We start from the raw sequence: 20,815 nt of genomic DNA, 5'->3' as shown, positions 1-20,815 counted from the left end.
CATTTTGGTAACTGATACTGGTACCTTTCAAAGTGATCAGAAATGACACAGAAAAAAAAAGTCAGATTTTGATCCAGTTAAATGAAGTGACCATGAAATAATGAATGATTATTTACATAGACTTCAAAATATATTCTGAGGCACCAATAAACACAAGTATAAAAATTAAGTTTTTTCAGTCAGATACTCATGGAACAACAGATGTAAATAATCAAAAATAATATGATGTACAATAAATATATTTTTTAAACAAAACCAAACTTGGTTAACATTATTTTAAAACCAAAAATACAAACCATCATGAGATGGTCACCAGAAAGGACCACAATAACCATTACAAGAACACTGTTAATGTTACTCCAAAAAGCATTGAACCAGGGGCATAGCCAAGGGGGGGGGTCAAACAACCATCACAATATTCGAGAAAGTATAAAAGGTTTAGTATCTTCAGAAATTTTTTTTTATTCTAAAAGGCTTACCTAAGAAGGTTAAAAGCTTAGCTGGTTATTACTGTAAGAAAAACAAAGTCCCTCTTTGTTTTTCCTCCTTGAAGTTTTGAATACTTTCATTTTAAAAGTTTTATTTAGACTACAGTTAATCACTTAAATACATTTTGTTGAAAAAAAAAGTCCATATATGTTTAAAAACGCCCCTCTCCCCCACTGAAGAAAGTTTGACTGACTCACAATTCAGGCCCCACTTTTCTCTGGATGTAGTTTACACATGATAAACACAGTGGTGAGATAACAAGCACAAGTCATGCTATTGAAAGACATCTGGATCCTTAAAGTATAATTTTAAAACTAGAGAATGTATACAATGACCAACTAAACAAATGAAACTATTACCTTAAAACACAATAAAAAGCCATGCCACTTATCAAAGAATAAGTAATAGGTATTCAGATTTTTTTTCCTTTTCATATTTCAGGCACAAGTATAACATTTTTTTTAATGAACATTTACAAAGGAGTTAAATTTTAGCAATTAATTTAAACTGATATTTAAACCAAATGCAATATCTGAAGTTTATAAAATAAAAAAAATTGAACAGGTTCTGTCAATGACACAAAAAATGTAAATCTGCACAAAGCGAGTCAAAATTAAAGTAATCTAAAACTATTTGAGATTTATTTAAAACTTTACACTTATCTGCTAAGTATGCCTTATATTTATTTACAATAACAGGGCCACCTCTGTAGCAGTGTAATGCAGTACCACACTGAAGAACTGGAGAGTAAAAAACAGAAGAGCTACAAACGCAAGCGCTTGCATGTTTTGGTACGTCAAGGAGAAGATGTCACTATTGGCTCCTCTATCAAAATATTTGTGAATATATTCTAAAGATTCCCGAGATGTCTGAACATGTCTCAGTGCAAAGACTGATTTCACTTTTATTGTAATTTTATGTGTTTTTCTTCTCTAATATACAATATATACTTATACAGTGTTATACTGGATAGTTTTTGTTTTTTTAAGTTGTTTTTAAGAGGAATGAAAAACTTAAAAATGAGAGATACAATCAGGGAGGAGGTTCTTACAGGATAGAGCATTTTTTTTGGAAAATGCATAGAAATATTTTCAATATTTTCAAGACGACCAATATCACTTAAAAGGAAAGTAGATGACTCGTGCATTATGCCAACGACGACGTAGAGATGTCAGACTTAGTCGACCACAGATTAAATTAAGAATCACATAAAGAACGATGGAAAGAAAATACTTAACATTAGATTAAATGATAAAATATCCAACAAGACAATATGAGAAAAAAACAAAAGCGAAAGACATTATTAAGTTTATTAGTGTGAGCATATGGAAATGGGTAGGACATATGGCAAGATTAACAGACAACAGATTGAAAATATGAACAACAGTATGGCAAACAAAAGCAGTAAAAGATCAAAGAGGAAGACAAGGGATGCAGTGGAGGGATGATATCATAAGATACGCAGGACCTTTATGGATGAGAAAAGCCAAGGATAGGACAAAAAGAAAAGATCCAACAGAGGTCTACATCCTGCAGTTGATGGACAAATCCTAGATGAAGAAGAATAACCTAGTGGATTAGGCACCAGGCCCACTTAGCTCCAGGTCTGGTGTGTCAATTGCTACTCCCAAGTAGAAGAATGGATAAGACAACCTCACCCCAGAAAGAAGTTTTTGTTTTTTCCTGGTACATCCTACAGTTGATGGACAAATCCTAGATGAAGAAGAATAACCTAGTGGATTAGGCACCAGGCCCACTTTGCTCCAGGTCTGGTGTGTCAATTGCTATTCCCAAGTAGAAGAATGGATAAGACAACCTCACCTTAGAAGGAAGTTTTTCTTTCCTGGTACATCCAACAGTTGATGGACAAATCCTAGATGAAGAAGAATAACCTAGTGGATTAGGCACCAGGCCCACTTAGCTACAGGTCTGGTGTGTCAATTGCTACTCCCAAGTAGAAGAATGGATAAGACAACCTCACCTAAGAAAGAAGTTTTTTGTTTTTTCCTGGTAAAAGTATTTAATACTGTTCACAAATCCCAGGTAACATTATAGTTAAGTGTGGTGCAAGAGACTTAATCCCAGTACAATAACTTGAAATAATAGCATGTTTTTTTAAACAGATGACACGACAAGAACCAATCCTTCTATTAACTCAACTTATTATTTTATTAATGTTGTACAAAACTGAGAACCCCCCAGTGGCACAGCAGTATGTCTGCACACTTACAATACTAGAAACTGGTTTTCGATACCCGTGGTGGGCAGAGCACACATAGCCCATTATGTTGCTTTGCGCTTAACTACAAACAAACAAACAAACAAAACTGAACACAAAAGTTTCTCTACTGTTTTTAAGACCACATCCTACAATAACACTATGTCGTGTTGGACAAAGTAAACAACTATCCTTGTTAATCTAACACTGAATGTTTATTACTCTATTCTTGAAACCTTATGTACTGTACAGGGTGTCCCAGAAATCTGGACCCATACTGAAAATAGACATTATATTCTTGAAGTTAAACAAACACATTTCTAATGTCAGTTGTATATATTTCAGGAAAGAAAATACCCTGATGGCACAGTATAACAATAATTGATATGTGTATGGCTGTTAATGGCATTCAATTTGAATAATAAATAAATTAAAAATAAATTGTGTATTTTTCCCTATGGGTCCAGACTTCTGGGACACCCTGTACAACACAGTCTTGCGTTGAAAATTTTTAAGCCACAATTATGATTTAAAAAAATGTTCAACACTCACCAACAGTTATTTTTAACACCATGGACAAAACATACATTAAATGAAATGAGTAAAGCTATACTTGACTTACTTTAGAAAAACACTTGGCTCTTGGCACAAATAAAACGTATTATCCTGAGAAAATGCAAATCTATCAACTCTATCATCAGCAGTGTTAGTAACAAACAAATACTGTTCACTTATCTCAATCCCACAAACAACATTACCAATTACCATTGCTTTTACTACTCCTGTAACTCGTCAAAAGTTAGGTTGAGCATTTTAACTAGATCATCATATATTTTATTAGCAATATTATGTACGAAATCTTAAAAAAACATATCAACATCATACAATACTTTAATACTAGGAAAATATCATGCCCTGTCACTTCTACTGTGTGATGTGAAATACTAAAGGGTGTCATGCCCTATCACTTCCACTGATGTGAAGCACTAAAGGGTGTCATGCTTTGTCACTTCCACTGTTTGATGTAAAACACTAGGAAGGTATCATGCCCTATCACTTCCACTGATGTGAAGCACTAGGAAGGTATCATGCTCTGTCACTTCTACTGTTTGAAGTTAAACACTAGGAAGGTATCATGCCCTGTCACTTCCACTGTTTGATGTGAAATACTAAAGGGTGTCATGCTCTATCACTTCTACTGATTGATGTGAAACACTAGGAAGGTATCATGCCCTGTCACTTCCACTGTTTGATGTGAAATGCTATAAGGGTGTCACATCCTGCCACTTCCACTGTTTGATGTGAAACACTAGGAAGGTATCATGCCCTGTCACTTCCACTGTTTGATGTGAAACACTAGGAAGGTATCATGCCCTGTCACTTCCACTGTTTGATGTGAAACACTAGGAAGGTATCATGCCCTGTCACTTCCACTGTTTGATGTGAAACACTAGGAAGGTATCATGCCCTGTCACTTCCACAGTTTGATGTGAAACACTAGGAATGTATCATGCCCTGTCACTTCCACTGTTTGATGTGAAATGCTATAAGGGTGTCATATCCTGTCACTTCTACTGTTTGATGTGAAACACTAGGAAGGTATCATGCCCTGTCACTTCTACTGTTTGATGTGAAACACTTGGAAGGTATCATACTCTGTAACTTCCACTGTTTGATGTGAAACACTAGGAAGGTATCATGCCCTGTCACTTCCACTGTTTGATGTGAAACACTAGGAAGTTGTCATACTCTGTAACTTTTACTATTTCTTAGTGACACTAAAAGGATGTTATGCATTGCACTTCCATTGCTAGTCAAGCATTAAGAAGGTTTCAACCCCAATTGTTTTTTTTTTACTGTTTGAGGTGTAGGATTAAGGTGTCAAACCATCACTCTTTCCGACTCCCATTTTTGATAAAGCACTACTTTCACATACATATTCAAGTATCAGTTTATCAATTTCTTTGATTAATATGTATTTTAAGCTTTACTAAAATCATTTTTAATTCTTGTGTTGTCATGTTCTATTGATCTCATTCAGAATTCTACATTCGTTTGAGTGTCCGATAATCCAATGTACATACTGAAAGAAAGGGGAAAAAAAATAGTGTTATTCATAATCTGTTTTGTATTTAAATATCTTTTTTTTTTCCTTCAAATATTTTGTTGAAGATCTCGAAAAATGAAACTTGTTAAATTATGAACAGTTTACTAAAGCATCAGGTATAAACTCAAAATGTTTAAAAAACAAACTACAATTTTATTGCTATTGGTATACCATGTGTTTGAACATAATAAAATTATTGTAATTTTTCTGTCAAATATTGTGAAATCCTGCTCATTTGTAGGATAAAATAGGCAATTCTACTACTTCTTATATTTTTTAACCTTGTTAAAACTTGGTTTCCTAGCTATTTTGTTCCTCACATACTAAACTAAACGTGCAATGTGTATGATACCGTGTGTAAAATGTTTTCCAATAATTACGCTTAAAAGTGGTATTGTAGGTTTTAGTCTTTAAAGACACAAAATGCAGATAGTTTAATTGATAAATGACATCAGTTTCATGCCAGTCAATAAATGATTTTTATATTATACTTCTGTTACTGCAAACATGTAAGTAACACTGTTTTTTAAAGTTAATACATTTTAATCTGTAGAACCCTGCTGCTATAAACCATTTCTTTTAATTTACTTCCAAATACAATAGTGAAGCCTGATTTTGCAATTAGAGTGCTCAACTCGCAACCTAATGGTCACGTGCAAGGGGCAAAATATCTGGGTTCGAATCCCATTCCTCTTTGTTTAGCATAACGTGCAACTCATTCTTTTCTCTTGTATGTCGTCTTCGAGACTTTCAACTACACGGGGAAAGTGCGGTAACGTTTCGGTTTATACACCAAGGCTGATGCTTGTTTCTAAGAAATTCCCGCTAAACAGCACATCCAATAGTTTCACACTTTGTCATGCAGATTTTTAGGTGAAGTATTTTTAGTAAACTCAAAAAAAAAGAAAAAGATTTGTCTGTGAATATACTGAATCTTTTTTTTTGACTAGTTTGATGCAAAATAATTGTCATGTTAAGATTAAAAACACTCTTCTTCATCATCTCAAAAATCTCAAATTTCATTTGTATAATCTTTAAAACTTCCTAAATACATTTCAAACGTTTGTTTTCAGGAAAACTTTATATCTTATGTTATTTTCTCTTCAATAACTCTATAGAAGGTTGGTTAATTTGACCAACCTCTTAACCATAAAAAAAAATTTCTAGAATGACTTTAAATTGTAACACAAAACTACATTTGTTTATACTAAGTAGCTTTAAACTTGTAACAGTATATATCTATTTATACTTAAGTTTTATTGCCCTTTGAACCATGTTTAACTACTACTAGTACTATCCACACCATCATAAGTTGTAAATATAAATCACTTGGGTGGCTCATGTTACGCTATTGAATTACATTACCCATGAGCTACTCCAAGCTGCTCATGTGCATGCCTTGTGAAAAATGTTTATTATATTATTATTAATTTATTTTACCTAGTCTAACCTAAATAGTTTCCTATTTTTACATTTTAGTTATTTTCATAATAAAAAATAAAGAATATACGTGAAAAACAAGAAATAAAGTACTTACCTGGGTCTTCTATTTTTTTGCTGTTGACTGTTGATGACACTTAACCCTACTTTTTATTTTTTTATACTAATGGTAGTAGTGCACTAAATAATTCTTATTTTATTAAATAATGCACCAAAGAACATAGATTGATAAAATGCAAAATGCAGACAACGACCTATAACTATCAATTTTTCTGGACAAGAGCTGTTACAAATTTATCCAAGCTAGTTGATGCGTTTTCCGTGGGAACGCAATTTGTAATGAAAGAAAAAACGAACATTTTTCTGGACAGAAAACAATGTAATATAGTACATCATTTGATAGATGAAAATGTTGGTTTTCTATTTGTTAAAAATAATCTATTGACAAATCCTGAAAGAGGATGTGGCAAGAGGGGTCTGATTTGTTATTTGATGGCTCTGTAAAAAAATTGAAGGCTATGAAAATTATGCTTTACCTAAGTGGTGACAATATTATAATAAATAATATATGTTAAATTTTGTACTTCTTGGAGGGGTTGTAAATAAATTAGAGAAGAGGGGGATGCCTAGAGAAATATCAATAGCTAAGAGGGCATTGTGACCCTTACTTTCTGAGTGATTGACCAATACATAGCTGAATTGTAGCGACATTACTGAGGAGCACAGGATGCAAAACTGTTTAGGACAATTGAGACTGTTGGATAAGATAACAGCTGTTGATAACAGCTAAGAAATCAACATTTATATGCTTAAAACACTTTGAACTCTGGCTTTCTGAGCACTGAGGCTAAGTTCTGTGGGGAATGTTGATAGATATTTGTCTAAAAAACTTCCTGAGCAAACTCAGGATCTTGTGCATAAGTTACTCTGACTTTGTGTTGTATCGCTATGCAAGATTGCATCTGATAGTCAGCAGATCTTTCCCAGTCTTCCAGAAAGCTGTACTGTAACCTATCATGAGACTTAGTAAGTGAAGTAACAAAACTACAGTGACTAATGAATACTTGAAATGTAGTGTATATGTGGATTTACATGTTTCAGTAGAGGTTCTGAGCAATGTTTCTCGGTTTAGTATGTTTGTGTAAAGAAGTGGATGAAAATAAAACCAAAATACAGGTACACTACTTTCACCGAAGCTTTTAACGTGCAAATCAAATAGTGAACCATGAAAAATTATACATACAGCACAACTTTGTCCACAATATTTAGCAGAATGGCATCCAGTACATTGATATTTAGCTGTTTTTTCACATAAATTACACTTTGCAGACACATTCTGTAAAAAAAGAAAAAAAGAATTATTTACATATATATACAAATATATTTTTTTAACACATTTATACATATCATTTATGCCTACTTCTTTAACAAAAATACCCCCCACAATAGAAAACTATATTAACAGTCCTACACTGTACTGGTTTTATACAATTTATTTGACAATACAAATCATCTGATAAGACTTTCTTACCTGAAGGGTACATTAACCATCCAACATAACTGACTGCATAATTTTATATAGGATTATGGAAATAATAAATTAAATACAGTGCCATTTTTGGAGACTAAACGTTCGTGCTACATACTTTCAACCACAAACTCTTATTATTATTACTTTAAGTACCAAAAATTTACAGTATCTAATTAAAAGTATGCAAGCACATTTAAATTAATTTATTTCAAGGAATCAACCGTTACACAATAATTTCAGATAGCGCGTTCAAACAATCGCACAGTAAAACGTTTCTAGGCTTAGTGACAAACAATTTTAAAATCAACAGAAACATGAATTACAGTGGATCAGTTAACTTCAACAGTGATTCATAGAAGTAAATCATCATCATAACCTTAAAGTGTATTTGGTTTCTCATCGCACAACTTTACTCAACAAAGAAAGAACAATATGCAAGACAATGAGTTAAATAAGTTTTTCTAACAATACTCTATGGTAAAAACAATGTTTATTCCCATGGTGTATTCAGTAGAAGGGATGGAAAGGAAATGCATAAAACTTCGTCATGTTGTGCGACAAGCATTATTTCCTTTTATCCTCTAGTGAATACCAGTATAAAATAGCAGTAAGTATTATAATACACTAGGTTTATCATACTTTACAAGAACAAACTGCATATGCTAATACAGTGGTATGTTGCTATACGTGCAAGTTATTGTGCCATAATTAGAACCTAGATATTCTCAACTATTTGATGTGCAATGCTGCCAAAGTTAGACCGATTGCTGGAGATATGTCACAAACTTTTCTAGGTAAAGATATTTGTATAACAGAACTTTTAAAAGATGTATATCAAAAAGGCCACAACAACATTTTGAAGAAATGAGCATTCATTATTCTTCATGAAAGCAAACAATTTACACAGCAAAGTATTTGGAAAAAGGAATTACCCTCAAAACTACAACCCAATATAATCCAAAGCAACATTCTCATTACAAGGTGAATGCTGTGGCTACAAATTTGGGGTATTCCTACCCAAACCAAAGCTAGTAAAAGCCAAAAATTCACAAGCTTTCTGTTCCGACAACCATGGCAGGGCACATTTGTACAGACCCAACAATGGGGTGATGGTAGGAACGGAGAATGCAAACATGGTTGGTAAACTTCAGTCCAAAACCTGACGGTGTCTGGAATTTTTCATCCAGTCCACAATAGAAGAAGGGTCTCTACCAACCACACGTGAGGACTTGTTAGCTGGTCTCACACCAATCCAACACCAGACCACATGAGAACCAACATCCAGGTAGCACTTGGATGGGGAAAACCAGCCCGAGGAGTGAACTGCATGTGGTGGATTTGTCCAGTCCAAAAACCATGTGGCATTGGGAATTTTTTTGTCCAGCTTGTGGTAGGAAGAGAGTACTCACCATCTACACCAACAGAAAACCACTACCTACTCTCAACTGGGTGGAAGTGGTCACTCTCCGGAGGAAGCCTCCATGGTCCACTACCCCAGCAGCTAGGAACTGGTAAGTGGTAAGGACTCCTGTACTCCACTAGGAGATGGGAAAGAATACAGTGGGGAGTCTGGAGGAATGCTACACTGAAAGACTTAGCAACCCTATTTTGAAAATCAGGCCAATACTGATGTATTATACCAGAATCGAAAGCAATCCTGACAATGCTTTACTCAAGACAATCCCATAAGTTGGTATGGTCTTGTTCAGATCTTACTTATGAAGCAAGATACTGCGAGGCAACTTAGAGTGGTCTTGTGAAACACTCCATCTCTTCAGTGAGCATTTTAAACCTACCCGGTTGTATGGTGCAGATTTATATTGTAATCGACCTGGACAGGCACCACTCTCCACAGAGTGGAATCCAAGAAATGAGAAAGGGGCTAATGTAATGGTCAGAAATAAAGAGAAAAACTTATCCCCTCACAGTCAAAATGAGATGTAAAGGATGACAATGGGAGACAAGTGACAGCCAGATGAGGAACATAAGTAGTAAGCTATAAAAGTGTAAGGTGTGCCAGCCTGTACAATCTCCTCCAATGGATGATGGAAGTGGGCAGCCAGAGAGAGAGAGTGAGATGACAAATTTGGAGGGAGATGTGGAAAATGCAATGGGAATCATCAGATAATAAAGCAAAAGCAAGCCGTACAAGTTGGTGAAGAAAACCGGTAGGGGTGACAAGAGGTCAATGGTAGAAGGAACTATTCCTTGGTATAAATAGGCAGGAACAAGATCTAGAGAAGGAAGAAATGCAGGCACCATAACAGTGTAGAGCATGTACTGGACAAAGAAGACAATAAGGATCAGTACAGAAATACAAATGAAAGATAAAAGGAAAGAAACAGGCACAAAAGCATTATCCCCTTGATGCACTGCTGACATTTTGGGGGAATAAACTACAATCCTGATAAAGGAATATGGGAGATGGTGATAGTGAACACATCAGATCTACAACATCTACATACAAAAAAAGAGCAAGAAATGCCTCTTGAGTGACAGGTGATACAATGAGCAAGTGGCCAAAGAAAGAAATGGAGGAAGGGTTAGGGCATGAAGGATTACACTGTAATTCCAGTCAGGCAGAGGTATTGGATGTAGTGGATGAATCACACAAAAGGAGTGAAACAGCAGAGAAAGAACAGGAGAAGAAAAATGTGATGGGAGTGGGAAAAATTAAATGTATTGGATAAGGCTGCTCTATAACCAACAATGGTGGATACTGATAGACCATTGTTAAATAGCCAAGTAAACAAATCCAAAACATAAGGAACATTAGGATGGGAGGTTGAGAAACCATATTGCAGAGACCAATGCCAGAAAATGTGCCATTTTCTCTGGTAGACATTCAAGGAAGAAGGGCAGACCAAATGAGACAGAAGGGAGGCTACCTGTGTAGAGATGTCCCAAGGGAACAGAAAAAAGACATGGAATAAAGACATGTTTTATTCATAACTACCCATGCCCAATGACTTTTGGCAGGATAGTGTATGTCTCATCACAGAAACCCTTTGGCTGGTGAAACCAGCTAGGATCTCCAACTCAGGGATGTTACATAAATCTCTCCCAATGATGACTCCTCCAGAAAAATTTAAAGATGCATGAAGAGTAACCTTAATAGGTATATTCCCATTGATCTTCAAATTCAGGAGGAGGTAGCTGTGTTTAGCAGTAGATGTTTCCATCAAGATGTTCCCAGAATGGAGCTTCTTTTACTTACTTTGTGGAGCCAGCAAGTCCCTCTAAACCCTTCTGAATAAAAAAGGAGACATTTGTCCTAACGATATCTAAGTCAGAGAATGAAGGATGAGAAAATGAGGTACAGAAACAGTAGGAGGTAGAACTTGGAGACTTGAGTCTTCCAATCGTGGTTGCTTTCCATTCAATGAATTTTTTTGTGGGTCACAAAGTGTAGAGTCCATAAAAAAGGAAAACCTTCAGTGCCCACTGACCCCATCCACCATACAGTCCTACAAGGGTATCACTACAATGCTAAAGCCGAGCATTGTAGAGACTGGCGTGAGCACTATAACCAAACACCAGTATTAGAAAGAATGTCCACAAATACTATTGAGGACATCCAACAATGGTACTTGGCTGACCATAGCCCAAAAGGACCAGCCGACTGGCCCTAAATGAGCCACCCTAGGACCATTTGTCTACAAGAATTCAAGGCCAAAGTGGTGTGTTAAAGTGCTACTGACATAAACTGACCCATAAAATTACACCCTTCAACCATCAAGTTCTTCTCCTCCCTTTTACAAAATACCACACACAGCAAACACGTGGGTGGCTGTTTAGATCCCAGAGGAGGTAAACTGAAGACACAGAACATTCCCTGGGATGTCCCCTCACCACATACAAGAATCCACATCGAGGGGGAGAGAACACAAATAGGAGGATAGGCATAAAGGTTGGTTCGATCCTGACTGAAATCATCTACTGCCAAAGCTAAATGATGTGGAACCAGAAACCAAAAGAGGGGCAGTTTGGTATTGATATGGGTGGTAAATGCATCCAGAAGAGGAGTACCAAACTAAGGGACAAAATAACCAATCTGCTATAAGATTCAGGTCACCTGGGATGTGACAAGCAAGAAGGCAGACTTGCTGAAACTGGGCTCAGAAAAAAAGGTCCAACATTTGAAAGCAAAGCAAACATGAATTGATGTAAGAGACAACAGTCAAACTGCTGGAATGGATCATGCTTAAAAGGCCTTGTACCAATGGTAGGAAATGATCCAAGGCCAGATGAACTGTAATAAGTTCCAATAGGTTGATATGGAGGGAAGATTCAAACACTGTCCAACACCATTCAATTTCCTGAGAATCCATATATCTTCCCCATCTCGTAAGAGAAGCATCTGTGAACAGATGCAAATCGGGATGGGGAGGAGGCAGAGGAATGCCAGCAGAGGTGTTGTCTCTGTTGAGCCACCAGGCAAAGTCTACTTGGAGGGAAGGGGGAGTATGGAATCCAAGACATTCCAAACATACTCCTCTGATTGTGCAACATCCACTGAACACCATGTATGTGTGTACAACCCTAGTGTATAAGGGCTTACATGAACACACAGATCTTCAAAAGAGACAGAACCTTGTATGCAAGAAAAAACAGGATTTACCTTTGGAAACCAAGAGCTTCATCAATCTCAAATGAAGAGAAAACTGGGTCTTGCTGAGAAAGGTGTTTAAAAACACCCCAATATGGATCAGATATTGCATAGATTTGAGATAGGACTTTTCCAGCTTGACTAGCTGTCCTACATAAGCAGCATCCTGTAGGAGGAAATGTGTATGAGTAAGAGAGGCTTGTTGGAATGGATCTAAAAGTAGCCAGTCATCCATGTAGTGATGAAACCTCAAACCTTGTTCGTGAAGGTGGTGGGCAAAGGCTCTGACCACATGACAGAAGACGTAAGATGCTAACACCAGACCAAAAGGACGAATGCAAAACTGGAAACTTGACCTCCATGAACAAATAAGGTTACATCTGGAAGCTGGAAAGATAGGTATATGAAGGTATGCATCCAGAGACCTGGAGTGAATGCCCACTGAAGTGTGAACTGAGGGAAATCAATGAAGTGGTTCAGGTTGGATAGGTTGATGATAGAATGCCAATCTCCAGTTTTTTGGGAACTATGAACAGCCGAGAATAGAACCCCAGAGAAGGGTGAAGTGCTTGTTCAATAGCATCCTTGTGTAAAAGATCTTGAACTGCTTCCAAGGCTCTGGCATAAAATGGAATCCTGTGGAGGAGGGAAAGAAATGGGACAAGTGAATATCAAGGTCCGAGATGATGATAAATGTGGGGAAGTCAGTCTGATAGAACTTGAAGAACCCAGTGATCTGTGGTCAATGTACATCACAGACAAACATACTTGGCTGACCATGTCCCCTAGTGAATAGTCACAGATGCAACTGGCATTGCAAAACACAGCAATGATCAACTTGGTTAATGAATAGTTTATAATAATATGTTTAAAAATCTAATGGGGATCTTATGGACCCTGATGATACTTCTATAGGGTTAAGCCGTAATTGGCTGGTTCCTAAACGGACTGTGTTTGCTATAGTTGCCAGATAATTTAATTTACCCCTTGAAGGAACTTCTGGTCTATAAGAAAAGAATTAACAGCAAGACCATTAAATGCTCTTTGTAGAACTCAAGTACATCAATGGGAGATAACCACAAGATTTAGGATAACAGCAGTGAAACTATGGTTCTATTAATGTTACATCAATAAATTTGACAGGTGGCACACCTTATTAAGAAGAAAAGCATTCTGCAAATGGATTTGAAGTTCTGTTAATTGTTTCTCAATTCAGAATTGATTGGAGTTTTACAACCTTTATTTCAGGAGCATTTGAAACATTGTTCTTTAATGATCTATGCTTAAAGATCAACTATGTTACTTTTTGGGAGTTTATCTAAACAGAGGCCATGTCATTTAATCTTTTTTGAGCCCCTTCATCGCCCATATAGCCACGTAATTTTTATTCTTTTTCAGTCCCTTACAGGCCTGGCATGACCTGGTTGTAAAGGAGTTCAGCTCACAATCTGTGGGTTGCAAGTTCAAATCCTATCACCAAATACGTTTGCAATCTCAGCTGTAGAAGCATCATAGTGTAACAGTCAATCCCGATTTTCATTGATAAAAGTAGCCTAAGAGTTCTGCAAGGTGACGTGGATGGACTACCTGTCTTTGTTCTAGCCTATCACTTCTTCTTTAGGGACAAATAGCATGTTTAGCTTTCAAGTAACTTTGTGGGATATTCAACAAATTAAAGATCCATTCCTCACACCTACAAGTTGGAGAAAATATCATAATGATAAGAACAATCTCATGGTAGCTGTGTTTTTTAAGGTGTTTTGGAAAACAAATTTTTCCAGAACAAAGAATAGACTCATTGTGGTATATTAATTCTGCCTATGTTGTATATTTTAAGCATTGAAAAGATTAAACAAAACGTTTTTGGCTTTATTTCCAACAAACATTTCACTATGGTTGATGTTGAATGTCCATTAATTAATCTGTCTACATAAGAGAAGAAAAGAAATGGAAAATTATCATCATATTCCTACCTGAGGACTTCTGTTGATTTCTGGATTAGGCGTTGTACTTGTTTGAGAGTACTCATTAGGCACTCTCTCAAATGTTCTGAAATGGGATAAATCATTCCAAGGTTGATGAGTTAATGATCTTCCAGAAGTTCTAACCTGCTGATTGACAAACCTATTTGATGGAGAATAACTTCCTGGTATGTTAGCTCTATCTCCTGTTTTTGAAAAATCTTGTGGATAATTATAGGGATGGTTTTGATGCACAGCTCTTCTTTGCAGCTGTGGAATATAAGCAAGAGCAGAGCGAGGACCCTTTTGTCGAGTTTCTTCTGTTCTTTCATTCAGATTTTGATGGATGGGTGACATTAACAAAACATCGAAATTATTATTTAAATGTCCATTTCTCAATTCACTTTCTAAAATTGGTGAGGAGCACATTTCTGCTGAAGTTCTACTACTAACAGAGGTACATTCAGACCCAGGAGAAGCAGAATTCCTTGAACTATTTATAGTTCTTTGGTGAAATATTTTGTCAAGTGTTTGGAGTGCTGGCCATGAGCTACAATGACCATGTTGGTTTAGAAGTAGTCTATTTGTGGTTGAAGCTGTTTGTTCTTGACCAATATTTGCTTTAGAAATATTAGCACTATTCAGAAATGAATAATACATGTTTGAAGGAATTCCTATAGTTGCCTGCTGACTTTGAGGGTTCATACTTAGAACACACTGTTCTGATAATGTTGAAGTGGCTGTAAGGTCAGACTGCCGTAGCTGCTCTCTGGACGCTGTATCTTCTCGTCGAGAAGTAACTCCACCGGTATTTCCTTTGCATGCCAAATATGAAGTTACTGATCTTTTTTGACTAGAAAGTAACTGAAAAAGCTTGCTGTAGTGTTGTTGTTGTGAATTGTTAGAAATAACCATCTGTTGTTGCTTCTCTTGACAAGGTACCAGTCTAGATGGTTGATAATCAAAACTTTCAACAGGTTGAAGAAGTTGCATGGTATCTTGTGCAAGTGTTTGATGATGTTGCTTTTGAACTGGTACCAGACTAGATGGTTGATAATCAAAGCTTTCAACAGGTTGAAGAAGTTGCATGGTATCTTGTGCAAGTGTTTGATGATGTTGCTTTTGAACTGGTACCAGACTAGATGGTTGATAATCAAATGCTTCATTCAATCTAGAATTTTGAGTGAGATTTACAGACATACCCGCATCTTGAAAATTCTCAGCAACTTTCCTTAGTAGTTGGAACCTGTCTTGGTAGTTGGAATAATTCATCCGGGATGTATTTGATGCCAAAGAAACTAGAGTATTTCCAAAACAATCACTGGTATCTGAGTTACAAAGTGCTTTAGAAATTACATAATTATTCTGAAGATGAGGTGATGATGATGATGGGTCTTGTGACAAGTTATGATTTTCCATATTTACACCAAGTGAAGAGTGCAAGTCCACATTTACAGATTTAGATGAAGACCCTGATTCTGTAGGACTAATGCCATCCATGTACTTGTTGGTAATCCCAGAGTTCCTGTATGTGTCATCTTCATTCTTCGAAGCACACTGAACAGTTGATGACTGATAGTCTGCTGTTGATTTCAAGAGCCTTAGTGATAATACTTGCTTCTTGATCTGTGATAATAAATGATTCTTCTCCTCCAATAAATCTTCAGTAATTTCTGGTATATCTTCCTGTGCAATAGCAAACTTTTTAAGATCTTCAAAATTCTTTTGTAACTTATTTGTGAACAAATTTATGGCTTGTGTAGGACCACAATTTAAATCTATAATACTAGCTCCTGCTAGCCAGTCTAATTCATCTATGGGAGTTACTGACTTAGAAGATTCCTTCAAGAAACTAATTATTTTTTCTTGGATTTTTCGCTTAGTTTCTTCTTTTTCAAAAGAAGAATTTGGATCATGTAATTCAGGCTCTTCAGTAATGGATTTAGGTTTTATACATTTCAAGACATCCATTTTCTCTGGAGGAGCTGGGCATTTTTCAAATGATGAATTTTCAACATGCAATTCAGGCTCTTCATAAATGGATTTAGATTCTATACATTTCAAGGCATCCATTTTCTCTGGAGGAACAGGGCATTTTTGGGATTCTTTAACAGTTTCTTTCTTTAAGACATGTTGAGAAACTTCTGGATTTTCATGATCAGAAATGGTTTTCTCAGAATTCAAACATTCCTTTTCATTCAAATGTATAAAGTCTTTTATGACTCCTTGCTTTCCACCATAACTGCACAGTTTTTTACCTATGTTACCTGTTTCAAAGCTCTGTATTTCCTCCTCTCGTACAGCTTCTAATTTCAGTTTTTCTTCAACAGTTTTATTTACTTTAACCACAAAATTATGTTTTGAGCAATTCTTTTGGCCCATTTTAAGTGACTGACCATTAAAGTTGTTATGTATATTTTCCACATTAGCTGTATGCATTGGAATACATTTCTCATCACTCATTGAAGTGTTCATGATAGTTTCCATTTCATTACCATCTTCTTTAAAGGTGACACAAACATCCTGCGTCTCACTTTCAACTGAACTTTTTTCTGATGCATGGATTACATCATCAAAGTCGCCACCGTCATTATCAAATCTCTTTAAAAACAAACCACTGCATACTTGCTTTATTACAAACCTCATATTTTTATTCGTCCGAGTAAGCTTACAATTACTGGTATCAGTTACTTTCTGCATTTGTGGTTTCTCTCTTTGTTTGTTTGTTAAATTGTTGTCAGAAACTACATTACTCTCCACCAGCTGTCTTGGGTGAATTTTATTTTCTTCTTGTTTGTAATTATTTTCTACCAAGTGTGTGGCTTGCAAATTTTCACAGTTTTCAGGCTCAATCCTGTTTTCACTTTCGCTAATTTCATAAGGCTTTAATAACTTTCCGCTTGTGTTTCTTTCATGCTGGTTGGTGCTTAAGAGGTATTTTATCAACAGATTATCCTTCTTTATTTTTGGCATCGGTTTACTTTGGTGTTTAAATTTTGAGCCATTTAAACCCGTATTATCCAAACACCTTCTTTTAACCATTTGATCTGGTGATAGACTAACTATATCTTCACTACAGGAAAAATATTCATTATTTAATGTCCTCTTCCTTCTTGAGTTTTCTTTAAACACAGATCCGGTAGCCTCATCTTGCGATTTCTCATCGACTAACAAATGTGCTTGTAGTTTTGGTGAATGCGTTGGTGCTTGTTTATACTCTGTGTTAACCAGTGTCGCTTGTAAAGTCTTGGCTTGACACTTGGTGCACATATTACGATACTCCTCGGAAATAAAATGTTCTCCACACTTATAACAGTTCATGTGCTTGCCACTAATCTCTTCGATTATATTTTCTTGTGCAACTCGACTGGATTCTCTCTCTATTTGTAGAGAATATTTTATGGTGGTGGGATCAGATTTTTGGTTAACTTCATCATCCTCAGCTTTACAGAATTTCTCTTTCTTGGTTAACTGCTGTAATGAAGTAACCCCTTTAAAATCCTTATCTAAAACATCATTATTTACATTTATGATTCGTTCTTCATCTTTCTTTAATACGAATCTTTGAGAAAAAAACTTCTCTACAGAATTTCTTTTTAAATGGAAATCATTATCTTTAAAGCCAACTTTATTTTTTACCGAACTAAAAGTCTCATTTTCTGTGTTTATTTCAGGAGATGTATTCGATTCACTTATTTTATTAAAAACATTTCTAGTTGTTGAAATGATGGATGTGCATTTATCATCATTTTCACCATTCACTGTTTGATTGGGCCTAAATGTATTATTAGTCACACTTATTTTACAGTTTTTTTCATTACTTAGAATTTTGTTCAATAAAGATTGTTGATAAACTTCTTTAGGGAAAGAATAACTATCAATGTTTGTTTTAGAAAACACTCTATCTTGATCTGTTAATTTCAAATGATGTGGCTTATTAACTTCTCTTAGAGCAGAAAAATCAGAGTTGCAAATGTCTGAAGATAAGACACGGGTTTCATTACCATTTTCCTCATGACAAGCAGTCTCGTTATCAACTTCTGCAAGCTGTGTGTCGTCATCTTCAAAAACATATTGTTTTTTCATTTTATCACTAACGTTTGTTTTACAAAATTCCTCATGACAACCGGTCTCGTTATCATCTTCTGCAAGCTGTGTGTCTTCATCTTCAAAAACATACTGTTTTTTCATTTTATCACTAACGTTTGTTTTACAAAATTCCTCATGACAACCGGTCTCGTTATCAACTTCTGCAAGCCGTGTGTCGTCATCTTCAAAAACATATTGTTTTTTCATTTTATCATTAATGTTTGTTTTAGAAAAAAAAATATGTTGATCTTTCAAATGATGCATCTCATTAACTTCTTTTAGTGTAGACAAAACCGATTTGTAAACATCTGAAGATAAAACAGTTGTTTCATTAGCATTTATCTCATGACAACTAGTCTCGTTATAAACTTCTTCAAGCCGTGTGCATTCATCTTCAGAAACATACGGTTCTGTCATTTTATCATCTTGACTATCAGTATTGAAGATATCAACAGAGATATCATTCACTCTTACATCCGACCACGAAGAAGTTTCTACGTTACTATCAAAACCTTCGTAAGTAGGACTGCTTCTGCTTTGAGAGTGAACGGCTGTTCCGTCATCTTTTGTAAAATATTTGCTCCTGCTCTGCTCGTCTGATACTGCGATGTTCATCGTAGTTAAATTGATATTTCTCCTCCTTCCTAGCAAGACTTCATTCTTGTTTCTGGCCTACAAACCATTAGTGACACATCGTACTTTGGTTCACTTTTCTGTCTGGTTTTGAATGTCTGTACAGTCCTGCAATTTGTATTACTCGTTAGCTGTAGCATGTTGAACTAATTATTATCTTGATGCAATTGAGCATATTCACTTGTCTATTCTAGCAAAAATCTCATTGTCTTTGTGTAAAAAAAAAACTCTCACGAGAATTTGAAACACTTTCCAAGGCTTTCTCAATTTTTGTTGTTTTTATCATCAATTAATTCTGAAGTGTTCAATTCTCTTTTGTCATCACTTGGATAACCTTCCTATTCCTGCACAAGAGATTCGTTTTTTTTTTTTAAATTTTACCAATTTTATAATGACGGTACTAATGAACTCAATTGTTCTTCTCTATTAAAAATTTTTATTCCTTGATTACTTGAGAACTAACTAGACTATATTTATCCTGCAGAGCTATTAAGTTCTTTATTAGAAACATTACCCACAGCTTCCAAATGAAATGATCATTATAATAATCATAATAATATTTCTTTGCATCATGACATCTGTTCTGAATCACGGTGTGTGTGTGTTTATGTGCTTTACTTTGGAAATTACTTTTTTTCACGCTATTAAATGCAGCTTAGACCTTTTTCCGACTTTTACTAAAGCACCATGATCTGGAATGCAACTTGAAACTGTCATGTTCAAAAGGAAACGGTTACACCAAACTAAATGATGTTTCTGAAACACACCTTGGACAGAAAAACTACAAAATTACTTTAATTGTGATCTAATTTTCCAGTGAACAACTTTACGATTCGCTGTAAAGAGCACTCTGCTGTTGAAAACTCAAATATTCTTTTTCTTTACCTCTTTGCTACTGGTTGAAACTTTCTTTTACCTCTGTAGAAGGATTAATTTTGAGTACCATTGCTCATAAACGGAATAATCAAGGTTTTTTTTATCTTTGGTTCAAGATATCTCTTACTAGTGGTTGGAGTTCTTTTTCTTGACAGCCACTGTTGGTCATTTATTTCAGTTAAAACAACAGGATAAAGTATCATCCTTTTTCAAACCTATTAAATCAAGAATGAAATAAAAAATGAAGTTGCAAACACTAAAACAGTTTATATTATTTAATTTTACTAATAAGTTTTTGTTGTTAAACTTATGCCAATTTTAACCAGAAAACTTGTAGACACAGTTCATTACTTTTTATGACTAGGGTAACAATTTACCTTAAACCATTAGAACTCTTAAAATATACTGCAATATGACCAAGGTACATATATTTCCATTCATTATCACGCACATGAATAAAAATAACAGATTGCTTATGCACTTAACCTCAATGTGTCAGTAAACACCACCCCAAAACTTAACCCAAATACGTTAGCTAAGTAGTAACAACCATCCAAACACTTCATCGGAATATATCAGTAAAGATCGTCGAAACATTACATCCTAGCATGTCGGGATTCACCATCCATAACACGTAATCCCAATACCAGTAATGGTCACCAAATATGTCAGTAACTACCGTCAAAACACTTTAACCCTAAATACCACCAAAACAGCTAGTTCTTGCGAATGATAGTAAATTATAATAAAATAATACTACTATAAAAATGAAAATAAATAAATAGTGTTAAAATAATACTGTGTTATAATTCCTACCCTAATAATAAAATCTGATTTGTAAATGACTTAAAATTTAAATATA

General features: G+C 35.3%; 1 protein-coding gene across 3 annotated transcripts; it reads right to left on the bottom strand.

The window, feature by feature from the left end:
* Positions 1–3,738: 3,738 nt before the first annotated feature.
* LOC106467830 lies at positions 3,739–19,951 on the bottom strand. Of its 3 annotated transcripts, none has more exons than XM_013928209.2 (3): positions 14,368–19,951; positions 7,498–7,590; positions 3,739–4,790 (listed from the first exon to the last, which is right to left on the bottom strand). In XM_013928209.2, exons 1-3 carry the CDS (start codon positions 19,057–19,059, stop codon positions 4,725–4,727), a joined length of 4,851 nt encoding a protein of 1,616 aa, XP_013783663.2. In that variant the 5' UTR covers positions 19,060–19,951; the 3' UTR covers positions 3,739–4,724. The 3 variants fall into 3 exon arrangements, with proteins under 3 accessions (XP_013783663.2, XP_022251734.1, XP_022251733.1); XM_022396026.1 differs by lacking the exon at positions 3,739–4,790 and having other exon boundaries at positions 6,862–7,590; positions 14,368–15,393; positions 15,490–19,951; XM_022396025.1 differs by lacking the exon at positions 3,739–4,790 and having other exon boundaries at positions 6,862–7,590.
* Between the last annotated feature and the right edge of the window lie 864 nt (positions 19,952–20,815).

The sequence above is a fragment of the Limulus polyphemus genome, unplaced genomic scaffold, assembly GCF_000517525.1.
Source record: "Limulus polyphemus unplaced genomic scaffold, Limulus_polyphemus-2.1.2 Scaffold2759, whole genome shotgun sequence".
Taxonomy (NCBI): domain Eukaryota; kingdom Metazoa; phylum Arthropoda; class Merostomata; order Xiphosura; family Limulidae; genus Limulus; species Limulus polyphemus.
Note: the sequence above shows the minus strand (reverse complement) of the source record. Positions and strands in the feature narration are given on the sequence as shown.